The following is a 27575-nucleotide window of genomic DNA, read 5'->3' as shown; positions in this document are numbered from 1 at the left end:
ACGGGTAATCTTGTTGAAATTGATATTCAATCATTTCCTCAGAGGAAATACGCTATGTAAATAAGCAGTGCAAATGAATGTATTTTTATATGTATTAGCATACAATGAATAATGTCAACTCATTAATGTTCTGCATAAATTGCTTTTGCCTCTTTCATTATGTTTTGGGATTTGTGGGGAAACAAAAAATGCTTTCATTTAAATCATCTACAAGTGATTTTGTTCCAGTGTCAAGCCACAAAAAGCATGGGGTGGGAAAATATTAGGTTAATTTATAATCAACAGTCCTCAAAGGGGAATTGAGAACTCCAAGTCACCAGCAAGAATTGTGTAAGTAGGTGAAATAAGAAAAGTAGCCGGAGCCAATTTTAGCTCGGACCTTGGAGAGATTCACCGTCTTCAGGCTTTAATTAAGAATATTTGGCAGCTAAGCAAATGATCTGTTTTTATGTTCATAACAGATGTTTTGGTAGGCTCCAGATACTCAGTGTTACGTTACTTACTTAACAGTTGGCACACACTAAAATTAAATTGTTTTCTTAATGGTAATGCATCATGTTGCTGAAGGGATTAAAATCCCATGTTCAGCATGGAGAATGTAAGATCCCCGTGTAGGACTTCACAGAGAACTTGCTCTTCTATTATGCACTCACCGGCCAACTAAGTACCTAATCAGCCAATCACATGGCAGCAAATCAGTGCATTTAGGTAGTTCAAAGCAAGGATCCGAACGGGGCAGAAACGACTTTGACTTTAACTTTGACTTTGACTTTGAACGTGACATGGTTGTTGGTTGTTTTCAGAAACTCATGACCTACTGGGATTTTCCCACACAACCATCTCTGGGGTTTACAGAGACTGGTCCAAAAGGTTATGCAAAATGCCCTGTTGTTGAGGTCAGAGGAGAATAGCTACACTGCTGTGATCCGATACAAAGGCAACAGTAATTCAAATGAGCACTCATTACAATCAAGAATACACAGCACGTCAAACCTTGAAGGAAATGGGCTGCAGAAGACCACACCAGGTGTCACTCCTATAAACTAAAAACAAGAAACTGAGGCTACAATTCACACGGGTACGCCAGAAATGAGCAACAGAAGTCTGGAAAGACAGTGAGCCGCTGCCATCTTTGGATGGTAGGTTCAGAATTTGGCATAAACAGCATGGATCCATCCTGGCTTGTATCAACTGACTGGTGAAGGTAGCAAAATGCTGTGGGATATATTTTCTTAGCTCGCTTGGGGCCTGTTAGTGTGAGTTGAGCATCATTTAAACACCACAATCCTACCTGAGCACTGTTGCTGACCATGTCCATCCCTTTGTGACCACAGTCTTCTAATGGCTGCTTCCAGCAGGATAACACACCATGCCACAAAGATCAGATCAATTCAAACTGGTTTCTTGAACATGATATTGAGCTCACTTTAATGGCCTGCACAGTAGGGATGGGTATCGTTTAGGTTTTATCCGATACCGGTGCCAAACCGGTACTTTTGAAACGGTGCCGGTGCTCAAACGGTGCTCAAACCGGTGCTTAAAGAATGGAGAACACAAAATTGGTCCAAAAACCTCTCATGTTCAGCTTTTTTTTCTTTGTAAAAAGATAACAACGTTAGCCTTTTCTGCAGCTATGGGGCATATATGGTATCACTCTTGGCTGGAAGCAGTGCTTAAACTATGGAAAAAAACACAAACTTTATCCAAAAACCTCTCACGTTTAACTGTTTTCCACTTTTTCTTTGGTCATTTTAGCCTTTTTGGCCAGGGTGAAGGGAGCATCTGCCATCAAACAAGAAGACAGCCGCATGTAGCTATGATGGTGTTTGCTAGTTCACCTTACATGCATTAATGTAATAACGTGGTTAGCCTACTCAACGTAAATTACACACGAACAACATTAAGCTACTCACGCAGAGAAGAACGGCTGCTGCTGCATCATCATCCTCATCATTCCTGCTACACTGGCAGGGCTAGGGGCCAGGACTCTCCTCTTCGGGTTCTTGGGGGATGTTGCTCCGGGTCCGATAACAGGCACCACACCTGCAGTAGATGTGCTCGGTGTGAGGTCTCGCAGCAAGCTATCAAATACAGCGCATTTCTCGGCTTTTAAAAAAAACGCTATGCGTCGCCAGGTGTTTCATCGGATTTGAGGTGTTACCTCCTTTGACAGTATCACAGTATCAGCTTAAATCAGAATCAGAATCAGAATCAGAATGGGTTTATTGCCAGATGTTGAGGTTTACAACATTAGGAATTTGCTGCGGTGCTTCAGTGCAAACAATAAGAATTAAAGTGCTATGTAGAAAGAAAGATATGTGCATGGGATATACATGAGATATATACATGAGAATAAGAATTAAGAGTGCTACGTAGAAAGATATATACATGAGTGCAGGTGGTGATCAGTGCCAGACATGAAATGATGCAGTGACACAGCGTAGGGTCATGTGTTAGTGGCGGGGACAGTCAAGTGGTTATTGTTCATGTGTCCAACAGCAGAGGGGAAGAAACTGTTCTTGTGGCGAGAGGTTCTGGTGCGAATGGACCGGAGCCTCCTGCCTGAGGGGAGCAGGTCAAACAGACTGTGTCCAGGGTGAGAAGGGTCAACTGAGATCCGGGCTGCACGCCGCAGTGTCCTGGAGGTGTACAGCACTTGTTGTAGGCTGCTGCAACAAGCCCGCTTCGTCTTGGGCATTTTTAATCTGTAGCTCTGCTCTAAAAGAACGTACGTACCTGGACCCGCCTACTATCCTCGGAAACGTAAAATGATTGGCTAGAATCTAAAGTGTATCACAGCTCAGGAAAAAAAAAAGCACCAAAATGTGCGCTGCTTTTCGGTCTGGTTACTACCGTTTATGTCAGAACCGATGCCATCATGGCACCGGATACCGGTACCCATCCCTACTCCACAGTTATTCCAGTAGAGCACCTTTGAGAAGTGGTGGAAATCTCTGTTGTCACTATGGGCCAAAATCTATGAGGAATGCTTCCAGCACTTTGTTTTATCACAAAGAACTGAGGCAGTTCTGAAGGCAATACGAGGTTTATTAAGGCTCTAGTCAATCGTATATAAATGTGTATACTGTGAAAGCCTAACGAGTGTCCATGTTTGCAAGTTCTTGTGTGTGATTGCTTCTTTGTAGCACTGTGTCAGATACTAATGTGTATGTCTTATGTGTCTTATTTGGTCACATTATTTGTTTTAAACATACTCCCACATAAGCCTGAAGATGGATACTTTGTTGGCAAGTGCATGATGTTTATAAGATAATCATGTGTTTCACTGTTTACGATGTTGTGAAAGAGACTCCTCGTGGCTTGTTCCACACCATTTATGCAGCTCTGTAGACATCTGCTGTTTTCATTCCCTTCACCATGGAGGTGAAGAGGCCATGTGTGTTCCTCTGTGCTGTTTACATAAAGCATCCATCAGCTCTAGTTTGTTCTCCAAGCCTCTCTGTATCATTTTATGTTATGAGTGTTCACAGAAATCCTGTCTCTCAGATTGCAGTAAAAATATATATATATTTTATAAAAAGTCTGCACATATTGTTTGTTTTTAAACTGCTGTAAATTATTTATGTGGTTATCTGCTCCATTGTCAGCACTTGCTTCTTCATATCTAATTCATATCCACAAACACAATGACATGGCAGCTGCTTGTTTAGAGGAGGCCATTAATCCACGGCAGGGCACTTCCTGTAAAAGTGAAGGGATCCAGGGCATCTTGCCACTGTCTGCTACCTTTAGCTCTCCTCCCCTTTACTCTCCTTTGTTGTCCTTGCTCTCATTGGGTGGCAGTCAAGAAGTGGCTGCTCATGAATGACCACAGCCATATTGACAGTGTCTGCGCCAAGGGACAGACGCCACGTCCCTAGTTTAAACACATAACACACACATGCACGACACACTCACACATGGAGAGCCAGGGTATGCCATACTGTGGGGAGGTGCAGCCCAGCTGGTCGGATTGGAGCCGAACAGAGCTGGTCCATCTTCTTCTCTCTGCAGGTTTCCACCAGACATGATTTAACCTTTATTTTTTATTTCTTGCATGCGTTTTATATTTTTCTACCCACACATTTCTCTCCGTCTCTCTTTCTAGTTTGTCACACGTGGGTGTGCACATATCATTTTATGATGGGATTGTGTTAATCACACTATTGTACTGTTCATTGGCGGCTCAAAATCATGAAGTGATCGATATCCCTGAGGTACAAACAACAGTCCTGAAGTCTACAAGACAGAGATGAGATATCTTTATGGTACACAGGATTGTAAAGCTCCTCAGGCATTCTGCTGTCTTTAATCAGTCGTTGCCTTTGTATCCTCATCGTCGACTTTTAGCACTGAGTAGCATGAACAGCAGGGAGATACTTGCTTCGTATTTTCTATTCCATCGCGTTTTATACTTCCTCATGTCTGAACTCCATCCCTCTCCATCTTCACATCTACACAGCTCAGCAGTGCAGCCGACTCCTCCTTTCTTTGCATTACATCAACAGCCAACTAAAATATTGATGAACCCCATCTGACCCACATCGCTGTGTCAGCAGCTTCTTTAACATTCCTCGGGAGATTCAGTGTGTTCATCTGCCTATTGATGTGCGTGGACGTTGGACACACATGAGCCCCATGTGCTGTGTGGCGCCAGCTGTTTCTCACCCTTGTGTGCATTAAAAATCAGATCAAACCATGATGTTGACCCTACCCCCTGCATAGACGAACCCTTTAATCTCACTGCATGCATACGCAGAGATAGCACACTGATGTCAGCTAAGGGGCTGCTGCCCCTGATAGCAACCAGTCATATCCTCTGCAGCCCTCCTGGTAACTTAGAGAGAACATCTTCAGTAATTTCCCAATGTTTGGGATAAATAAATTTTTTATTATTATTACTATTCTACATGGAAAATGCAGTAGGTTTTACGCTGATTGCCCTTAATAAACCATTCGTCTCTCCTACTCTTTTATTTTTGTACATCAGGGGACATTTTTCCTTTAAAGTTCTGGATTGTGCCCAATTGCTTTTTTCCCTGAAGTGCAAGAGAGAGAAGAGCTGTGTATGTGTTGCTGTAGTTATGAGTTAACACATAAACATGACTCAGCTACATGGCTTTTAGAGCATAGACAAATATGCCCAACATATAGTCTTTTGCCTTCACAGCCTTAAAGAGGTTTTATGTTGTACCAGAGGCATTTGCAGGTTATGGAAACTTGAGTTCATATGTGTTAATCAAACTGTAACCTGTGACATTAAGAGTTAACTGCATAATTTCTGAAGAAATAATAAGTGTGTTAATGTACATTAGATGTTGATTCGTACAGTCTGAATTCAAAGAGCATCATCATCGCAGCGAATGAAAGAGTACATATTGTGAAATTTATCATTTGTAGCTTGTTTGGTGAAAAGCTCAAGGTTAAAGGGTTTTTTTTTCAGTATGATTTTTAATTTTAAAGCAGTGATGAATGTTGTAGCTTTCTTTCTGCCTTTCTGACCAATCAAGGCAGACCGGTCCGCCAGCTGATCCAATCTAGTGGCAGTAAATGGCTACACAGTGGCAACCATGATGGATAGTTGTCTAAGCAGAGGGGATTCCAATCAGCCAATCACCTGGTGGATTGCTGGTTTCTATGGAAGAAAACACCCACAGTTTAATGTACAGCAAATATAAAAGGGAGAGGCACTTAGACGTAATCACTTCTCCAAAAGTCCTAACAAAACACAATATTTTGTAGTTTTATTCATACATTGGGGGGGTGGGGGGGGTTATGTGTATTATATAGGAGTTGTTGGATGTTAAAAAAAATCACCCTGCTTTTGGCTTCAGTCAGTATGACTTTTGGTGGGTTATGCTGTAACACTGACACTGGTGTATTGTCAAAATATGCATGTAGAGTGGAAATTGTAGCCGTGCAATGAACCTAAAGCTGTTTGTTTTTCATAATGGAATACTACTTGTACAATATTATAGGTGACAGCATGGACATTGTTTTGCAAAACACACTTGTTATAATCCAAAGAAATGCGCAAAAGTTATTTTAAATTTTCATCCTTGAAAAGATATCAGTCATTACATCCAGAATGTTCCTCGAAGCTTTATGAAAGCATTTTGCTTTCATATTGGAAAAGGTGCTATTGGAAAACTAACACTGAAGAGAAAGTCAACATACTTCTTGAAGACCCTCCAGTCAAGTTTAATTAACATAGACCCAGTGAATCAATAACCGAGCCCTGAATTTAGTGGTGTGCTCTACAAATTCCCAGTGAACTGGATAAGATATTGCTGACATTTCATCTTTTTCAGACAGTTATGACTCTCTTAAATATTACATAAAGCGTAGGACACTGGTGGATGCTAGCTATTTCACTCCTTTGATCAACATTATCAGAACCCCGTGTCAGTCTTGATTTATCTGCAGTGCTGTTCGGGGATTCATATATCGTCCAGCTACAGACATCACAGGCGTTTGACCCCTCTGAGATGGCCTTTATTGAACAGGACTTTACTGCACTCTGATACTACGTTGCATTTCAATCATGGTGAGACACTTTCTGATCTAAATGCTAATGTAGTATCCTGTAATCTGAGTATGCTCACTTTACTTGTAAAACCCTGTTCCGTCTCTTGTGTCCTACCTTATCTCCCACTGCTCTGAAAGATGTGTTTGCAGGAATTAAGTTTAGATTGAGGTTTCACTACAGGACTAGCTTCCGGGGTTTTTTGTGTGTATTTAATTTCATGGGGTCTGTGAGTGAGTGAGTCCCGTGTGCACCTCTATGTCTGCTGGTTTAAGAATGTGTCACAAATGCTGCTTTTTCTCTCAAATCCTCACAGGAGCTACAAAAACAGTCTGTAGTACTCAGCAGATGGCTCCTTTCTCACAGTGTGTCTGTCAGTGGTTTTTCCCATTCGAGTAGATAAGTAAACAGAGATTTTAAGAAATATGTCTAATGGAGCACTGGGTTAAACAAGATCACCTCTCTAAAAGTCTACATGGCTAAATAACATCATTAATTTAACTTTAAGAAACAGTCCTAGATTCCTTAGCTTTAGTGCTATTTTCAGGAAACCTCACATGCTGTTACAGTGGGACCTCAAGGGCAGCATAATACCATAAACTCCTAATTAATACCCTTTCCAGACACCTTTTATTGACTTCCTGGTTGCAAATCACCCAAGAATGACTGAAGAATTATGCTACTGTCTGGCCAGCCTCTTCTCAGAGGGTAATGCTCAGAGCATCATAAAAGGGCAGCAGACTATAAATATCAAACCAGATGTCATCTGATTTTAATTTGATTTGGGAGATGAGACAGACATCAGAATTAATAGCTTATTAGCTCATCTCTACATTATTGCATATCCGTGGATCACAAAGTGCCAAGATGTCCTCATCTTGCAGTCAGCTGAAGCAGTTACTGTTTATGTTCCTCAGAGTATTCGGTCATCATAGGCTATGCTGTGTTGTCTGTTTGTGTCCAAAGCAACAAGCGTGGCCTTGAGAGGCTCTACGGGCCACAGAGACATGCTATGTGGGGTGTAACTCTTTGTAGTTTTAATCCTCTCTTTATATCCGGGCCTTGATCATAAATTCACACCAGGGTCATGTCCTGTTACATGTGATTTACTGTATGTCTGCAGGTCTGATATGGTTTCAGATTGACTGATCAAAGGTATGTAGCATTAAATCCTTGCGTAATATGATCAAAGTTAAATTAGAGCCATTAATTGTGTTGTGGACTTGTTAGAAGCCATCAGTTACACCCAACCCTTTGTTTTTGAAATTCTCTCTTTTTCTTAGTGGTTCAGGGAATGCCATCTTATTAGAACCACCATTTTATTTTTGGTTTGCTGTCATGAGTGAAATGACCTTGTGACTGGGGTTGTGATTGTCATAATTCAATTTCAGTTACTGAATCAGAGACATTCAGTGGCAAGATATCAAAAACATCTAAAACGCTTCCTCATGAAAGACGGTATTCTGTTCATTAATTTCCCTAAAATAGTGGGTCTAGATTTTTGGTTTTGGAACCTAAAGGAAGATTTGAACAATTACACGGGTGCGTAAATTTGGCTGTAAATCCTAACACTTAATGTAATATAATACTAAGTAACCTGGTAATACCTCAAGAAGCTGAAAGTCTAATTCAAGGAGTTGCTCCAATCACATTCTAATCAATTGTTTTAAAATAATCTGTGTTGGTGAGGAGGAAAAAAAACTGTATCACAATCGACATACTTATGGGCCTAACTATATGTTAAAATAAAACAGAAATTGTTCTTACAGTGCCCCAAATTTAAATCGCATTTCATCTGCAGACTGGTGAATATAACCAAAGTCTGTATGATTGTACCTATAAAGGTCCAGGAGTATGATTCTTGCTTGGGGTTTGAAAGGTCCTGGTTTCAAATCCCGGACAAGCCCCCATTTGTTACATCACCTAAAAAGGTCCAGGGGAACGTAACCAAACTGTCCAAGTGGAAAAAAGGAAACAGGGAGGCAAAATGGTTAAGTTAAAGGGTTTTATTAATTTTTCTATTAAAAACTAAACTAAAAGAGTCGGCCAAGCCACTATCACCTTTTAAAGAAAGAAAACAACAAAACTCAAGTGTTCGTCAGTAAAATGAAAAGTGAGTCAAAAAATTGTTCATCACCAAAACACACTCCTTTCTGCAGAACATGAGCAATCAAGCACCACACACACAGCTCACTAGCTGCAACCCAACAAGACACTCTGGCAGTAGAGTTTACCTTTCTCTGGCCTTCAGTATTCCTAATTTCTGATTGGAGTCAGCTGTCCAAAAAAACGGTAGCACCTAAGGCAGGAGAGCTGGCAGGACACACCCACACAAGGTCACTTTCAAAGGAAGTCCTGCTAGAGCCGTAACAATGATAAAAGCCAAAAACAGTTCAGATTACCTTATGGTGAACCTCACACTGTATGTTTCCCTTATCTCAAATGTCCAAGTGTGATTATCTCATTTGTGTTAAAAGCAACCAGGCTCTTTCATTTTTGCTAGATTTCTACAGATGTAATTAATGAATTCATGATGGAGAAAACAATTACGCTTTGATTAATGGGCTTTTTGGTCAAGCGTTCTGTAACATGACAAACAAATGATATTTGCATGTAACCAAAGAACAATCAACAGGGAAAAAATGTTAATTTCACTTCATATAAAATCTTAGGAAAACAAACAAACAGAAGTCCAAAGCGGCGCACACAAAGACACCGTCGTGTGTAATGATGTCAGAAACATTCTGTCAAACAGATTCACATTTCATACGCACTACTCTGCCATCTTCCCCAAGCTTCACAGATAAACTGCATCTAGAACACGCCTTATCAAAAAATGCTTTTTTCAGCTTGTAATACAAATCACTATACTATACACCAAGTGGGATTGATATCTTATTATTTTAAATTCTTTCCGTCTTCTCCTTCTGTTGTACATCACTGAGCCACTGAGTTTGCCTCCAGTTTTAGCTGATGTTGTTGGAATACAAAATTTAATTTCTTTTTAGATATTTTTCACTTATTTTTTTTTACTGCATTTGCAATAAAGAGTTCTCTCACAAGGCTTAATATACTAATGGAGATAGATTTTAATTAGCTGCTAGTTTGGTGATAATGGGCTGATAAAAGAGGTCAGTGAAATTAGTAAGTAATAAAATTGCACAACTGGAAGGGATAAGCTAAGGTGATAAATACAAGGAAAATAGGGTCTTCTTTTTTTGGGACTGAATGACCGAGGGAGATGTTAAGAGAATGAGCAAATAAATGGGTAAATACTTTGTGAGTGCAGTGCCAAAGCCTTGGGCCTTTCCTGTAGCTCTTGAGTCCTCATCACAGATGTTTTGAGCAGATTGCCATTGCCATATTTCTCCTCTTTGCCAGACACATACAAGTTATAAATCAAATTAAGACAACAAAATTACTTTTTTATAGTTTGCACAGTGGTCTGCAATGTTTTAGGTTTCTAGTAACATTTTTACACTGAAAGCTGCGGAGAAGACGTCTGCATACCTTTATTCAGCAGTGTGCGTTTCTCTCTAGTATCAGATTTAATACATAATGTGAAATGTCTCTCTGAATACATGTAGCTAATAATGTGACTCGCAGAGATTTGAAGTACTTAGATGATTATCTGAATTTCTATTTGCAGAGACTGATTGCTGGCTGCAGGTCTGAATCAGATTCTTTCCTTTGACTTTCATAAATACGTGCAGCTTCAAACCATATGGAGTAAAATCGAGAGCTACTGTAGATGAGCACTTATGCACATGATAATGCTTTCTTCTGTTTTTCTACACATTATATGGGTTTGCTGTTACGTACAGATTGCAGGTTTACATGATGGGCTTGTAATAAAGCAGCACTTCTCTGGATAATTCTGACAGCTGAAGTAGAAAACGGGATTTACTGAGAGAATGACTGCTCCATCCTTCAAGACCTCACATGGTCTTTATCAGTTCCTGTAGTAGGGTTCACCCTTACATCAGAACATATAGATTCTCCTTCATTTGCCTCACATTGATCTGAATTGCTATGCTGTTTCCAGAAACAAAACCTGTCATCAGATGTGTTATTTTGGTTAGTAGATTGATTTCTCACCAGGTCTGGTCATATTTGCTCTGCTAATTTATGCTGCTTTTGGTAGATTGTATTTACCTTTGTTTAAAAGATCTTGCTGCATCTGTATCTCTAAATTAGTGGATTGTTAGCTGATCACCCCAGCCATTCATGTCATTTTTTCCATTGCAGCTTCATGTTAACTTATACTACTTAGTAAATCTGTCCCAAAGTGTTAGGCCAAAATAGTTCATCAGAATAGTTTCACAGGGTTTCGGCATTCTGCACTGCTGCCTGCTGGATGAATTGACTGCCATTTGCACAATAAATCTCCCTCATTTGGTAATGATGGAGAGTGCTGTCTAGAACACAAGAGTTAAGCTGTGGGATCAAATGACGGTGAAGGTGCCGTCATACGTTTCATATACTCGTGAAAACATTAACAGTTTCCTCTTTTTCTGAATGTCGTTATCCTCAATGAGACTATTCACATACGCGTAGACAGTTTTCCTTATATGATAAAGATGATCACTTACAACAAGTTTCTGCTGATGTCCAGTCACCCTGTCCACTCAGGAGAACCAATGTGTACCTTCAAAATGTCCCTGATTCCCCTCATTATAGGGCTCAAACTTCAGGTTGCAGGTTATAGATAGATCATTACCCAGCAGATCCAGTCTGCTACATGTTAGACTCATGATAGTAGCAAAATGTTGGTATGTATTACTCACTGATTTTCAGTAGTTATTTGTTTATGAAAGTGCAACACATAAGGGAATATCCCTTTTAATATTCTGCTTTTACTAGGACATCACTGGGAGGCAAATGTCTATATTTTAGAGGATACAGAATGAATAAAACCACAGTTAAGCTGGCATAAACAACAAAGATCATGAAGATATGCATACATTATCTCTGATATTACACTAATATACAAACATTTGAGAATAATACCATACATTCACTGCTGAGTAGCTTCAACAACAACATTTTAAGATGGAGTCAGTGGCTGCAATTTAAGTGTTTGCAATTTGCATTGTGCAGGTCTTTATTTAAGGGCTTTTTTTCAATAAGTGTACCACCTACTATTTCTATGTTAAAAGATGTTTTTGGGAAAATGCACCTATTATCTACTAAATGTCAAACTTGATAGCAGTAACCAGGAAAATACTCAATACCATTTTCAAAACCACGGTGAAAAAATGTAAATTTAAAAAAAAATACCAAAAAAATTAGAATACTACAAACAATAACATCAATGACGAACTTATTTTTAAGCTGACTAATGCAGCGCAGAAAAATAGACTAACATAACCATGTCTGTGAAGGTTCTCAGTCATAGTCTAAGGAGCCTGGAAAGTAAAGCGTCTGGACTTCTTTAAGTTTCCTTGAAGACGTTTCACCTCTAATCTGAGAAGCTTCTTTAGTTCTAAGAGCAACTGAGTCCCAGATTTTAAGCCCTATGGGGCTTAAACAGGGTCCCCAGTCGGGTCATGGATTCCCTATTGATCCTCTGCCTAATCACAGGAGACAAGATGTGAAAATGGGCTGGGGTCACAATCGGCCAAGGTTTCACTCTGGGACTTTAAGAGAAACAAGAGAAGCACTTTTTAGACACAAATAACTGTCTCATCCTGTTAAATTAGCCCTAGCTTTTAAATTATAGATTGACAGGGACAATGATGTTTCTTGTCTAGCTCCAGCGTTAACGTTATCATTTTATTATTATCCGTAGCCGATAGCTGCTGCCTTAATGATGACTTAAGAGATGTCTGATGTTAATGGCAAAGCTGAATGTGTGAGCCAGCCAGATTCATTTGTATGAAAGCAGGAGCTTTTTCGCTTCGCAAACTTCCTCTTAAAGTGTTCTTCACCGTTGTGAACATCAACTACTTCAGCTGCTAGTGAGTGTGGAGGGGCTGGAGGAGGCAAAGACGGTGCTGTTAGTATTGAAACTGCTGAAAATGAGCATCTAATTCCATGAAAGAATTTTTGGTATTCATTAGTATTTCTTTTACTAATATTTTAAGGACTTCAGTATTCGAGATATTGGTTTACACAATCGTGATACCAACAATGAGTCATTCTTTGTTCATAGCATTTGTGTCTCATTTTGTTTTGTAAAGCATTGCCTGCTGAGCTCTCAGAGTTCTATAATTGTTCCCTGTGATCTCTAATCTCTTCAGTCCTGCCTTTGAAACATACATACATATGTTTAAGGAGCTGCCAGATTTACTGAGCGCTACAGAGAATGTTTGAATGCAGTCTCATCCCACTCAGCGTCTCTATCTAAACGCAGCCTCTCTGCTCTGGTCTACTCGGCTGCTGCTCTGCATATTTTTCATCTTCTCTTCAAGCTTCAGCTCCTTTGTGTCATCCCACAGATGTCCATTTCTCTGGAGTCTCGAGCTTTGCCTCTTGCTCTACCCCTTAACAAAATACAGCAGCTGCTGGGCAAAAATTCTTCGGCTGAATCTGCGTAGGCCTGGGTATGTCCTACTACTTGGCTACTTGGAAGTGTCAGCAAGATATACAGCGAGAGCCCCACAGAGCCCTGATAGATTTGTGATATGTGACAGATAAGTTTTACTCTTTGCATTTTCTGTTCATAACAAACACATTTCATAAGCTTTACTTTAAGTCTTTCGCGTGCTTACTTGCTTTCTCGTGAAGTCAAATGAGGAAACTGAGGATGAAAAGAAGTCTTAGTTTCCATTGTTTTAGGTGTAGCCTTATAATCAATGTCGAGACATGAAACTCTGTCTTCATTTAAAAAAAGCCCTGTGATCACATTTCCAAAAAATATCAAACATTTTCCTTACACACGGGGTAATTATTATTTCTTTTAGGTAGAGTCATATTTGTTAATGCAGTTTTGTCATTTCTGGTAACATTTTGAAGATGGCTAAAGGGTATTTGGTGGTTAATAAATTGCCTGTGATCACTCACAGGGAGACACGGGACCACTAACCATGTGACCTTAACTTGTCCATCTTTTTGCATGTGTGACAATTGTGGTGAAAATGTAAGGTCAATTAAATAAGGCCCCAGGCTTTAAGACTGTGTCTATTTGGCAACCACTCGCGTGAGGGGAAACATGAGAACAGTATTCCAGTTGAGAGTGGTTAGTGGATGTGGGTGCTGGGAAAAACTGCTAAAACCTAACTCACCTTAGAGGAGACGTTTGCCTTCAAAGTAAAAAGTGCAGCTATGGTGGGTGCAGCACTGAGGCTCAACTTTTACTTTTAAGGAAACCTTCTCCATTTAACAGCTTATTAGGGAATATTTGCAGACAAACGTAAAAAACTACAGGCAATTATGGCAACCTGTTAGCAGCCAAAGTGACCACTCTGAGGTTGTTTGCTGCAGGAACCAGCAGGAACCCGCAGCTCTGAGAAACCACTTCCACGAATAAACATTTTTCAGGTCCAATAGTTGTGACGGGTCCAATATAAGTCTTGAGCAATGTGCACAGGCTGTTATGGAGAAACTTCATTCCTTATTACCCCAGTGCTGCTACATTGGTAATGATAGGATTAGGATTAGTAATAAAACTATAAGTGGCCGTTTACTTTCGATCTCTTTCCAATGTGATCCCGTTGTTACCAAAATTTAAGTGTTTTTTTCCCCAGAATTTTCAACCATCATAATTATTATTGCTGTCGAAGCCATGAAGCCATAATTTGCATTAATTCTCTGTATTTATAAACGTGCTTCCTCAAGGCAGATAATTCTCCACCAGCAGTGAAACAGCTGAAGGCGAGGGTAATCTTGTCTTTGTTAACTGGGTATTTCTAGATTGAACTTTTAGACCACTGAGTTAAAACTCTCCCTCCATACGTCTGCAGGGTGACCCATTATCACTATTCTGCCGAGAGGCAACAATTACCAAACAATGTGCCCTCTGCTGCACGTTCATTTTGGAGAGAGAAAAAAAGTTGATTCTTACAGCTGATAAGAAAAATTAAACGGTTACATTAGCTGTTATGTTCAGAAGAGGACAAACGTTCTCACATTCATATGAACAGACAGATAATTATCTTGTGCATATTTTTATTATCTTGTATTATTATAATTGTCACTTACCCTCCATTTACTGCAGAGAATCCTGAACTTTTAGCTGTGTGGAACGCTTTCTAATCGAAGCTTTATAATGTCTTGTTAGCTTAGTGTGTGAGTCAGCAGGGCTCTTGTGCGTTTCACCCTGGCTTTGCATTGGAAAGTGTTCACCATCTTAAAGCCTCTTTCCATGCTTGAGATGGTGCCATAATTCCAGAGCCTGGATGTTGCCAGATAATTGGCGTCCCCTTACATGGATGTGAGGAGTGCAGTGACGAATAACAGAGTAAGAGTATGATCAAACTGGACCCCAGTACTGTCGCCACCACCCATGTGATATGCAATAATCACTCCAGTGGGGACTGGCTGCTATTTCAAGCTAGTTTTTCAGAAAGAAAAAAATATGTGAATAACCCACAGTCAGATTTAACTACAGTTTATTTATGGCAATGAATAAAGTTACAGATTAAAGCAGAATGAGAAGCTTCTCTGGCATGTGTGAAATCACAGGTGTCAGTGTCATCAGCATACTGACGCTCAAAGCTTTTCATATGCAAAAGAGACTGCCAGAAATTTCCACCTCACATCCCTTAACCCTGCTACTCCACAACTCCTTACTCATCTGCAATTATCTTCATGTTTGATTTCTGCGTGTGTGTGTGTGTGTGTGTTTATTTTGTTGTTGTTATCTATGGCCTCTCAATTCCCCTGATGGATATGAAACTGCTGAACATGTTTAGTCAAAGCAGCCACAGTGATGGGCTTAATAAAGACGCGGGGAGTGGAGAGGAGGAGCTGCGGTCTGGCTGCAGCTGCTGCATTGGTTGCCTGCTCAGCAGTGGGAAGGGACTGAATGAGCAGAGAGAGAGAGAGAGCAGGAGGAAGCAAGAGGGAGGGAGAGAGAATTGGGGGAGGAGGTGAGTGCTCTTGTTGGGAGATAGGGAATGCCCGTTAGTTGCGTCTGCCGATAATAGCACATCAGCCAGTGCACTCCTATTGGGAGAGCAGAGCACAGGCAGAGCAGAGGGACCGAGCTGCTGAGCAAAGAATGGTACACTAGAGTAGACAGGCACACTCGGAAAGAGAGCGATACTGGCACAATCAGAAAGAAACAGAGAGTGAGAGACCCAGGGAAGAGAGAGCGCATCAGCACACATAGACAAGAGGACTGAACAGGCGCAGGGCAGTGGAAAGAGGAGAGGAGGGACAGGGGGAATCAAAGTTACCAGGTCAGCAAGAGAACGTGGAAGTGGAGCAGCTGAGACTCTCGGGGGTTTCACTCCCACCGCAGCAGCCGGGCGCAGCATTAAGACGCGCAGGAGGAGAGTGATATTACAGGACAGGATAGAACAAGTGCTTTAACTTCTTCACAGAAAGACAGTCCCGTCATAAGGCGAGGGTAATGCTCCTCACAGGAACCTTCTGCACTTCTACTTTAGGATTATCACAGCAAGAGAGCTTCACCAAGCAGAGGACACTTAAACCTGCCAGAGGTGCCTGAGCAGTTCAGTTCTACACAGGAGACCTTTTCATCCATCCGTGGGCTTTCAGGTGGATGTAGTGTTGCTGTGTGGATTTTATCCTTTATTGCTTCAGAAGGTGAAGCAGTGAAGATTTGGAGGGCAAGTTGTTCTGTCCTATCATCTCTGAGACTATGGTAGACTGTGTGTCAGAGAGCCCCTCATCAGCAGCTGCAGCCCTAGAGTATGGAGAAGTCCAGCAGTGAGGAGTCAGCCATTCACCGTAGCCCTTCTGTAGACAGCCGCGAATCCGATTTTGCTCAAGCCTCCACGTCTGGCCGCCCTTTCGGTGGCCGCGGCTTCACTGCCGGCGCTTTCTACGGCTCCACGGGGCCACGCAAAAACACGCAGCAGGGGCAGACTGGAGCTGCAGCTGACGCCAGCGCGGGAGACAAGACTAACAACAAGTACAGCTCACCCAAGGGCAGCAAATACATAGTCTTTTACCTGGATCTATCCTTTGTGTTCCTTTTAGAATTTAAGAAGTGCAACATGGCAAGAGGCTGCCTCTGCTGCTTGAAGTATATGATGTTCATCTTCAATCTCATCTTCTGGGTAAGTGACTTTATATTTTCTTCTCCTCTTACTTGATGCAATTTATACAAATTCTGAGCGTCTTAAAAGATGATGCTGCCAAAGTAATTCTGGCTCGAGTGATTCACTACTCGTCGTTAGCCATATCATATGCGTGTGATAAGTTATTCAAAATGTTCATCAGGAGACATTACTTTCTGACAAAATGATGGCTGTCAGGGCAGTCATGCGTCTCTAATTACATCAGGGTGTTTATGCGTGTTACTCTGTGCATGTTGCTATTCCTGGATGTCATGACAGTGTCTGTGGCATTGCACCAGGTCTCCTTTTGTGTTTTTCTTTTTTATTCCTTTCGGTTCGGGTGGGGGTTGGTGGAAAAAGGTCCTGGGGGTCAGTAAAGTCAGTCTTTCACATGGTCGCATGATTTACAGTGAACATGAAGCTGCAATGCTGCTTTTGGTATGCAAGGGAAAGACTATATCCTCCTGCAGGGCATTTACACAGATGAGCTGCACAATAATGGCAAAGGGATTTTAGCTGAGTTGGTCAGCGATAGTCTAAATTGATCTGATGGATCGTCATTCCTCTTGACTCACGGTATGATAAATTGTCAACAGAATTTATTCAGTTTAATATAATAAATTCTATCGCAGTAACCGCATGTGGTGGTCTCCACAGTGTAACCAAGCATGGGCATTTATGGTAAAAGTGGGCATCCCTTGAATGTTTACAGACTGGATTATCGGGCTTATGGGTTATGAGGCCAAGCCTTTTGTGTGAATGCATTGAAGCATGAAGCGTAAAAACATCTCAACACTGGGGAATCAACTCAGGCCCACCATGTCATGTGGGTTGATAGCCCAGCTAACTGGGACAACAGAGTGGGCATTAACTAGAGGCCAGCTGCGTTAACACATGTATACACAAACATGCACCACACAAGCTGAAATCTACATCACTGTCAAATTTATATGTAGAAAAATGGACAGCTCAGACCTTTCTTCATCTTGAAGGCTGCACCTTCATCTTAGTCTGAGATCATGTGCAGGTCCATAGAGGCGGGTGTGATAGTGATTGGCAGAGGTATATATACCCAACTAATGATGCTAATATTTGTTTTAGGGGACGATAGGGTCAAAAAAAGCTTATTTGATGATGGAGTCATTATTGCAGACGCTGCCTTAGCCTTATGTGAGCACCCATTCTCAACTCGGTCAGTATGTGTATTGACTTCACCACTGTTAGAGTTAAGGATGGCATTTTAGAGCAGTTTCCCAAATTGATTTTTGGGTGCATGAGTGATCGATCAGCTGTTTTTCATTACAGCATAATGCATGTCTTTCCATACTAAAAGCTTTATTGAAACAGATGGAGGCAGCTCATTTAATAGCGAATACTGTGTTTAATTAATTTCAAAAAATTAAACAAGCAAATTGTTGAAATTATAAATTGGCTCGGGAAACAAAATGCCATTTGAATTGCTGCTCTTACTCTTTTACATCCTGTTAATTAATAGCCAAACAGAGTTTATTATTTATTTTTGATTAAATGTTACAATTTGGCACAAATTACAGGCTATTCAGGGCACTCGTTGGATGAAACTAAAGTCTGACCTCTTCTTATATTACCAAAGAGGCTATACATAACTCATCCCTTAAAAGCGACTTTCCTGATCAACATATGTGTTTATATGCAGATTTGTATAAACCAATATCAGACATAAGAAGTCACATTTATAATAATAGTTTTTGTGAATTTGCAGTATTTTTCTTGGACCTTTTACTTGGATATTATATTTCAAAGCTGTATTTGACTTCACATTGACACAATGGCTGTATGTCAGTTCCAGCCTGCTCATCTCAAATGATAGATCAAAAGCTGCCTAGGTCCTTATGCTCATCACAGGGGAAATGTATGAAACAAAAGCATGAATGAAAGTGTTAATTTACTGCAAACAAACCTTGCTACTAATAATCAGCTTCTGCATTAAGAAGTGGGTGAAAACTAGACTTTAGATTAAGCTTTTGGTCTTAGATTCATGTGAAACTTAGCTTGTTGACCTTGATGCATTATAGTGACTGTAAAAGCATGTAAAAGATAGAGAGCTGTAAATGCACTCTCTTCAGTGAGAGTGGAGCGTCTCTTATGGTGTGTGTGTGTGTGTGTGTGTGTGTGTGTGTGTGTGTGTGTGTGTGTGTGTGTGTGTGTGTGTGTGTGTGTGTGTGTGTGAGAGAGAGAGAGAGAGAGAGAACTTAAGTGTGGAACTTTCTCAGCATAACTTATACCCTGCTGCGAAATAATTGAATTTTTACTCTGATAATGTTCACTTAATGAATGCCCACCATGCACATTCCAATCTATTGCTGCGGCAGATTGATACTCTTGTTTTCCTCCTACTACTCAATCATTTTAATAGGAGTTTAATCAGTGTCTCATGGGAGAAGGGTGGGAGTGAGGATGCAGCATGTGGCTGCAAGGTCTCAGTGTATCTCCACGTGACAGCTTACTTGAATGGCACTCCAGATTTTCAGGCCGCAGCGCACCAATTTGAAGGTTAGTGGAGCTGTAAATAAAAGGTTCACTTGTCACTGAAGGGTCAGAAAGGGGTGCCCGAGTACTCTGAAACGGAGGGGCGAGGGTGAGAGGCATGATGTATCTCGAGACCCCTGGGACTGTGCCACTCTGCATCTGACACTCCAGGAATCGTACGGTTACCGAAGCTGGTAGAGCGGCGTGCCTCTTAAGTTCTGACATCTTGTCTCAGGATTGAAAGGGGAACTGCAAGCTGCGGTAACCTGACACCAGGTGCAGCGGGGGTCTCTTCTTTTTAACTGTGCATGAGCACATTTGCTGTGCACACACACATCCTTGGAAGTGCATTCACCAGCCACACACAGGCCACTTCATGGAGCTTACACTAGTAACTTAAAACACAAGGTAAACATTGACAGGCACTCCAGACATCTCCATACATTCGCTCATCCTCAGGCCCCCCAGCAGTTGTTCACGACCATCTGGCTTCTCTTCCTTATAAAGGATTAGAAGAGTCTGAGCTGCAGGGGGGAGTTTCAGGCAGATTAACGCAGTATTGGGTTGTGCGGTTAAGGATCATAAGCGCAGTTCCTTCTACGCTAAAGCCAATATCATCAAAGCAAATGGGCATTGTGGCGCTACGTGTGACAAAGTCTGGGGTTTAGTTGGCAAGACGATCTGTTGTTCTCCAGCACACATGCTCTCAAGGTCTGTTTGACCATCCCGATAAGATGATTGACATTAAGCCCTATTGGTGTCAGCCTTGAGAACATATCGGTGTTTGTGTTCTTGCTCGGAGCAAGGATTTTAGCCTTAACTGTGCAATGTGTTCTCTGAACTCACAGTAAGCGCTCTCAACTCTCCCTGAGGATTTATTCCAACAAATTACAACAGCATTGCTCTCAAGCTTATTCTAATTGCTTAAGATATAGTAGGTTGTACGCTAAATCTGAGCTCTGGCATTATCACACCATATCAAAAAGTAGATCCTCATTTGATATTCATATTTAAAGGGAAACTGTCAGTTCAGCAGTCTTGTCCTACAAGTACAAGAGGGGTTCTAGTATCAAAGCTACTCCTTTGTTAGCGGAGAAATGTGTTTAGCATTCATGAATTCTTGTGCTTACTTAGTGGATCGCTGTAGGATTTATAAACCATTTGGTCCAAAGCAACAGAAGATTCGTTTTCCTATCGATTTACCGAATTCGACACTCAAGGTTTCATATATGCTTGCGCTTTGATGCTACAAAGAGAAGCAGTATTGACAGACTCCAGGTGGTTTGTTAGAAGTGTGCATATAAGCGTACTGACACATTTTTATTTGGTTTTGTTGAACTCGTAAAAAAAACTCACACAAGCTGTCCCTTTGCTTACTCAGACTGGAACCCCCCTGAGGTTTCAGTCTAAGGTGCTGAAGCAGTGTGCCTATTTTTCATTCTCCATATCGGCACATGAAAAGTTCAGTAATTTTTAATAGCTCGAGAGCTTGTGTTGTAAAAGACTTTTCGTTTTCTTCCTCTTTTTCACAAGTCGCACAGCTGAACTCCATCAGTCACTGCCAGGTGAAACAAGGATTTGGGCACAGGAAAATAGATGAGAGTTGAATGAAAAACTGTTTTTTGAATTGACGGTGGCTTTAAAGTGGCAGAAAGCAATATCAATCTTGGCCGGTGTGTCTTTTGAAATCTTACACCTCCAAATATTAATTTTATATTGTATGTATCAGTGTCGTTTCGCTTATCAATACAGCCAATTACAAATTATTCATCTTATATATCAGGCATTCATACTGTATAACATGCTTGGATATCAACAGATGTGTCATGGCCAAAATGTGCAGCCTGCAAGCTGGCCTGTCAGTTTCCCTGTAGCATTTACATAAAGAACATCACATGTGCATTTTAATTATTTGGAGTCTTGTAATTAGCATCCCCTGTAGATTCCTGGGGCTTGATTCACACTGGCTGACCTGCTTGGTAAATATCTCCATATGCCTGCCTTTGTCCAGCAGATCGTCTAGGGAGATCACTCTCATTTACACGTCTCTCTCTCACACAGGCTGTTTCGATTTCCCGGCCGTGTTGTGTAGAGCCGCTGAGCTCATTAGCTCTTGTTGCAGATCAGCTGGGGAATGGAGCTACTGTGTTTCACTCTAGGGGGGCAAGGTAATAGAGCGGGAGATTTTGAGGTGCATTTTACGCTTGGATGCAGTCGGTAGGTATTGCCTTTCCATGGGAATTGAGATTCTTAACCAATCACTTAGTGCTGTTGGTTGGTGATTATAACACACAAGTAGCCAAAAAAAGGCTACATTGTATTACAAAGAGTCAGCAACCTTATATAGGGAGTGTGGAATAAACCTGCTCCACAAAACATGTAAATGCCATTCTTTTTATATGAAGCGAGTCTTTCTTGTGGAGAGATTACATGTAATAGTTGATGTTTGCTACTCGGTTTGCTCAAAGCGACGGGGCTGCAGGTGTAGTTTTTGTCCAGTTTTCAGTCTCAGCTGTTTGGCGCTGACTTGTAGTGACAGGTCAACATTGCAGAAACAAATGACAGAACAGTAACTGCTAGGCACACAAATTGCAGTTTACTGACTTCCACAATTGCTGGTACACACCATTTATCGTCTGTTCCCTCCATCGTTCACATTAGTATCCTTCACAGATGCCGGAAGTGTAGAAAGAGCGTAGAGACTTAACCTGTCACAGCTAACCACTTGTTAATTTCAGGCAAGATAAAAACACAATCTCATTCCCATTTGTGTCACCGATGAGGTGGCTGGTATAATATCTCATCAGGCTCAACTATGCAATCTCCATGAATTAAAAAAATGTATTTTTTCCTCCGTTTTGCACATTAAACACAGATATCCTGCTCTCCCCAACACAGTATACAAGAGATATGAAGATACGGAGTAGGACAGCAAGGGGACAACAGGAGTGTCATTAGTTCTGCATACATAGGCGAGATCTTTTGTAATGACTATGTGCCACGTCGTGCACCTCGGGCAGTAGAGAAGATAGCACCCTGTTTGTGTAGTCAATAATGTGTTGATGTTACTGAACTGTGACACAGAAAATACCATAACAGGTCGTGTATTCGGGTTATTGATCAAATGGGTCTTGTCCTTTTTGTCTGCTTTATATTTTGAAAGCAGACAAAGCAAAGTATCTTTTCTCTGTGCATTGACAGTGAATAGATACCTTGAACAGCAATATCAACAAAAGCAAGCCTTTCCATTCAGTTTTGCAGCGGTGAATGATTTCACATGCAAGTTAAGGCTCAGAGATTGTGTTATCAAGCAAACCGTTGTGAAAAACTGCATGAGTCAGATTCAATTTGTGCAGGAAAAAGCAAACAATCATTGTAGCTTTTCAGCTTTTGAACATTTTACATATCATGTAGTGACAGTTTGTAACATCTGTGCACTTGCAGGGATTCAGTATAGAAGCAAAACAATAAAACAGACACTGGGCTCTGTTATTAGAGTTCGAGCTTTTGAAGTGCTTTTGCAGTCGCTGTCTGTGCCAGATATCTCCTAATTTAAATTACCTTAATAACACTTTTGTTATACTTTTCCGACAGTGAGTAAAATTTCACTATTGGAGATTCTTGCTTAAAAAAGTTGTAAAGTTTTCAGACCTTCGGATGTTCTTCCAAAGTTTTTCTTTGGACGTTTTCATTCATTTTCAGTCCAGCACTCATACCTGACCTTTTTTGTGTGGGGGCGGGATAAGCCACCTAATACTGGCCTGTGAATATTCAAGTGGAAAAAGGGATGTTGTGACTGCACAACAAACAATTTCGCAAAGAAATTGGATCTTTAGGCCCTTTGTTATTGTACGTGCCTGCATAGCATTTTGATTCGATACCAGCTGAAGACTTGGCATATCTCTGCAGCGTTATCTTTTAAAAAGGAAACTGGAAAAGTGGCAAGCGTTAAAAATTATCTACAGCAAATGTACAGTACGAACAGGTTTTGTTCACATTATTGTCAGTATGTAAGGAGGAACTCAGCTAAAGGGTACAACAGCAGAGGCTCTGTGGTGGTTTGGGGCTGTGCTTCTTGTCAAAAATGACTGAACTGTGAAACAGAAACGTGCTGTCAGATTTTGATCCACGATGGATGCACCTACTGCAAGCATGTAATAGACAATGCCATGACAATAATCTCAAACACACTGAAAATGCAGTAAGAGCAGGTAGAAAAACACTGAAGTGTGTTCAGAGTTTCAGAACGGTAAAAACTCTGTTTTTGCTTTTTATACTGTATTTATATTCATTTTTGCACATTTCAATAAATACCTAGGTTTTCCCGTTTTCCTAGTAAAATATTAAAGATGAGTGGTTGATGACTGCACAGAACCGTAGCTTGCTTATTCAAAATTGTCTGACATTTAAAGGCAAATTACAGTGAAACCAGTGTTTTTCACTTCCCCCCAATAAACACACACACACACACACAAAGCTGTGTTAAGGAAGCTCATTTTGTTTCACTTCTTAGAGCAAATGAAATTTCTCAGAGATTACCTTTCTTATTTTGAATTAACAGACTGGGAAACGAAAACTAACTACAGGTCTATACGCTCTGTGCAAACACAATGTGTGTACTGTGTTTTAAGTAGTTTGTTTTTCCGTGCAAAATTATATTTCTCTGTGAAACGGTCGTGTTTAAATACTAGAAGTCTGACTAACCTGTAGTTAAGTCCAAGACATTCTGCAGTCTTCTGTGTCTTCATTCTCCAGAGATTATCACCAGTGCTCTGAAGATACATCAATGACTGGCTCTAAAATCAATTTCCCCAGGGCTTCTACCTGAGTTGATTCAATAGGACTGACTTCTTTTCCCACCATAAATCCACTCAATCAACCCTCATAGATTCCTCAAGAGCTTGTTTCAACTCATCTATCTCCTTCCCATCTCTAAGCAACATTCAGAGACCCAAGACGCACCGTACAACTGCACCACAATGGCTTGAAAATATGAGCAGCAGATTGCGTTTGAATGTGTGTATTTTAAATGTGTCATCTTGAATTTGGGTCAGGGACTCAGGGTTTCACTGCCTGAATGGTAATGAGCCCAGGACACAGCCACAGCAGGGCTTTAACATGCAAAGAGGAACATACTCTTATTACTTTATTTATACAGCCGTGTCAAATGAGAGACAGATTTATACCTTAAACATTATTGTTTATATCTGATTTATTTAGTCGAACCACTGCAGATTACTGCTGTCCTATAACTCAACCGAAAAATGCGACATATTGCAGCTTCAGAAATGCATCAGCACAAGAAGTACAGAGTCGCTAGACAGTTGTTTGTGAGCGCCTAACGTCTTCTTGTTGTACTTTAATGGGGCAACTTTATGTGGTGTATAATGTAAAATTCAGACCATCAGCCAAAGTATTAGACTGTTTGTTGTAATTTGAAATAGATGCCTATCTTGTTGTTTTCAGAGTGAAAATGAGATCTTCATCAGAGCAGGTTGTTGCAGTGCTCTCGTTATGTCTGATCCAATTTGAGCTCGACTCTTATTTGATGTGCGTGAGGTGTGCTCACAACACACTCTGATATTCTCCCAGTAGAGCAGATCCTTCACTCGTACAGTATCAAGATAGCTGACTGGCTGACAGTCTGTGTAAACGTAACGGAGATTATTGCTGTTCTTTCTGCTTGCAGATTCATACTCTTCCTTATCACGGCTGAGTTTATGGGTGCCCCCTTGACTTTGCCGGGTCTTATCACACGACTAAAGCAATTGGTTCTACTTGTTTATTTTACATCAATTTGCAATTACCAGCTCAAGACATGAAAGAGCGTTTGCTTTGTCTATCTGTTCTGTTTCAGAAGATATCAGGTTTGTATGCGTGCTAAAGTCAGAATTTTGAAGCAGTTTGGCTGCCTGCAGCGCGCAAAGTCTTACATAAAAATGAAAGATGAGAAACTAGCCTCGTTCCATCACTTCGCTGTTCTATCTGGGGCACAGAAGGATGTGTCAGATCTTACTTTCAGAGAGGACCTTGCAGTTTTATTGCATAGTAGAAATACAAAAGCCACATGATATGGTTGTCAGTAATCCTACATATTCACCTGAAACAGCTTTTTTGTACAAGTATACCAGTTTTCATCCAAGCAGTAATTTCACTGCCTTTCTATTGTAGGAAAATGTTAATTAAAGCTTCAGAAAACTTGGAAATAGAGGTATATAGACCCCCTCCCTCAGCATGTGCCATTTGCAATCGCTGTCAGTAGTGTCTCCCATTAAGCCACCCAAGCTTCAGTAATGGGTGACTTGGGATGATGCTGGAATACAAAAGAATGAGTCCGAGTGGAATTTGGTGTGGGCAGGCTAAGGTTCGGTAAAAGAGTCTAATTTAAGAAGATCATTATGGGGTCATCGCCACCTTCAGTGAATGATCTCATTCATCCATACTGAGCCAGAGTAATTATTAACATAGACCCTTTGCCTGTGTGTGCACTCACTGGGTGGTGAGACAAATCGCTCTCACTGTGTTTTATCCAGTGATCATTTCAGCGAAGGACGCCGCACCGTGTTTGGGGTCAGCCCATTAATGCCCCTTCCATTTCATACACGTTACCTACTTCAGTGTTTGAATGTCAAGATTTAAGGTCTCTGTGATGACTGGATTTTGATTTTGATCACAGTCCTCCTTGAACCCCAGTCACAAGTGAGCTTGGACAGATGGGGTTAGCCAGATTTTTCTTCCACTCCCCTTCTGAGAGGACAGGCTGGCAGATTAAAATGCTGTTCTTTTCCGGGTTTGGAAGAAGCGATGCGTGAAGGCATGGAGAGATGGGAGGGACTTTTTTACAAGATCATAAGAGGTGAACATGTTGATGTTTGATGACAGCTCCCCGAGAGGTGACTCCCCCTCTCAGATCGCTCGCTCCCTCTTTTTTTCTTCTGGAGACAAATGCGAAAATCATTTGGTCTATTTTGAAGAAAAATAAGAACCTTGAGAATTATATATTTTCCTTTAATGATTTGACTGCATTTATTTATTGCTTTACATGCAGTGTTGACCACTAGCTCACTAGCTTACTAGGATGTATTTGTAATGCTTTGTCTGTTTCCCTACTTCCCACTGGGATTTGCGATACATGGCGGACCCATGATTGTCAGGGTGAGTCAAAAAGTAAAGAGAAGTGAGACATTTGAAAATAATCCGACTTAAACATGGCCTGAGCCTGAAGCTTTGTGCAAAATAAACCTTCCAGCAGGTACTCGTAGTCGAAATGGTTCAGGTCAGGTTGCCTCACACATTGCAGACAGAAAATAAAATTGCGCTGCAGCTAAAATGCCAGCACAAACAACATTTTAAGTCATTATCTTTTTTCTAGTTTATGTATTGCATATAAACTTGCTAAATAATTGCTGTAAGTGAAATACCCAGTGGCTGTACTGTCTAAAAGCTGTAATATTTATCAGTGAGTTTTTGAAAAGAAATGGAAGAGAGATAAATAAGCATTCGATGACCTGATGAAAAGTGAATGCAGGTGTACCCGGAGAGCAGCAGTTAGACTGAGGGCTTAAAGTGACTAAATAAGTAGAGCTGCTCTTTTTTCTTTTGACAGTTTGGAACTCCCCAGCCTGATTAAGCTGTGCTAAGCATATCCAGCAGATTTTAGGTTCATTTTCTGCATTATTTATGTAAAGCACATAGGCTGAAAATGTTTTAATGCTGCCTTGAGCTTAAGAGAAAAAACAGCCTAATCATACTGGAGTTCATTCACTCAAGTTTGCACGCATGTCTGTATGTAACAGTTTGTGTTCTTGAGTAAACACTGGCCAGACTGAGCTGCTAAATATCTGTATCCATGTGGCCGTGTTATCATGTACAACATTCCTGGATCTACTAAATCTACATTCTGTGTGAACAACTTAAGTAGCAAATGCAGATTTTGGTTGTGATGAAAGAAACGAGAGATGAAGACAAGGACGGGGCAGCTCTCATTTCTCATATGAAGGCTGACATGTCTGTTTGCTGGCTTCTGTCAGTATTACAATTGGCCCATAAAAGCACATCTCTGTTCAGCTGGAATGCATTTCTTCATCCTCACCCCCACCCACCCTCCACCCTAAACTACTGTTCTTTTTTGTGTTGAAGTGCTTACCTTGCAGAAGAGACGCATGGAGGAAAATATTGTCCCGCAGCATGCTCTCACTTTGTTTCTGAGTCTTTCAGTTTCACAGAGAGACAAAGTGATTTCTTTGTACTCGTGCCATTTTAATAGAAAAAAAAATGTCTGGAAGCATTGTCTTGTGGTTCATTGTACCTGTGATGGATGAGAACAGCAGGTAAATAACTCACGGAAGGCA

The 27575-nt window shown here is 40.9% G+C and overlaps 1 protein-coding gene across 2 annotated transcripts in view; it reads left to right on the top strand.

Annotated features, from left to right (window-relative positions):
* The window catches only part of tspan9a (tetraspanin 9a), a 190043-nt gene that overhangs the window by 99807 nt on the left and 62661 nt on the right, over window positions 1-27575 (top strand). The window contains exon 3 of one of the 2 annotated variants that reach the window (XM_082541430.1): window positions 16637-16716. In XM_082541430.1, the coding sequence (XP_082397556.1) occupies window positions 16654-16716 (63 nt within the window). In that variant the 5' untranslated portion in view covers window positions 16637-16653. Of the gene's footprint in view, window positions 1-15548; window positions 16717-27575 lie in introns of those variants that run through there. The other variant, XM_082541429.1, reaches the window with a different exon arrangement.

Source organism: Aulonocara stuartgranti (assembly GCF_965226115.1).
Source record: "Aulonocara stuartgranti genome assembly, chromosome: 7".
NCBI classification, from domain to species: Eukaryota; Metazoa; Chordata; class Actinopteri; order Cichliformes; family Cichlidae; genus Aulonocara; species Aulonocara stuartgranti.
This window is presented reverse-complemented; position numbering and strand designations above follow the sequence as displayed.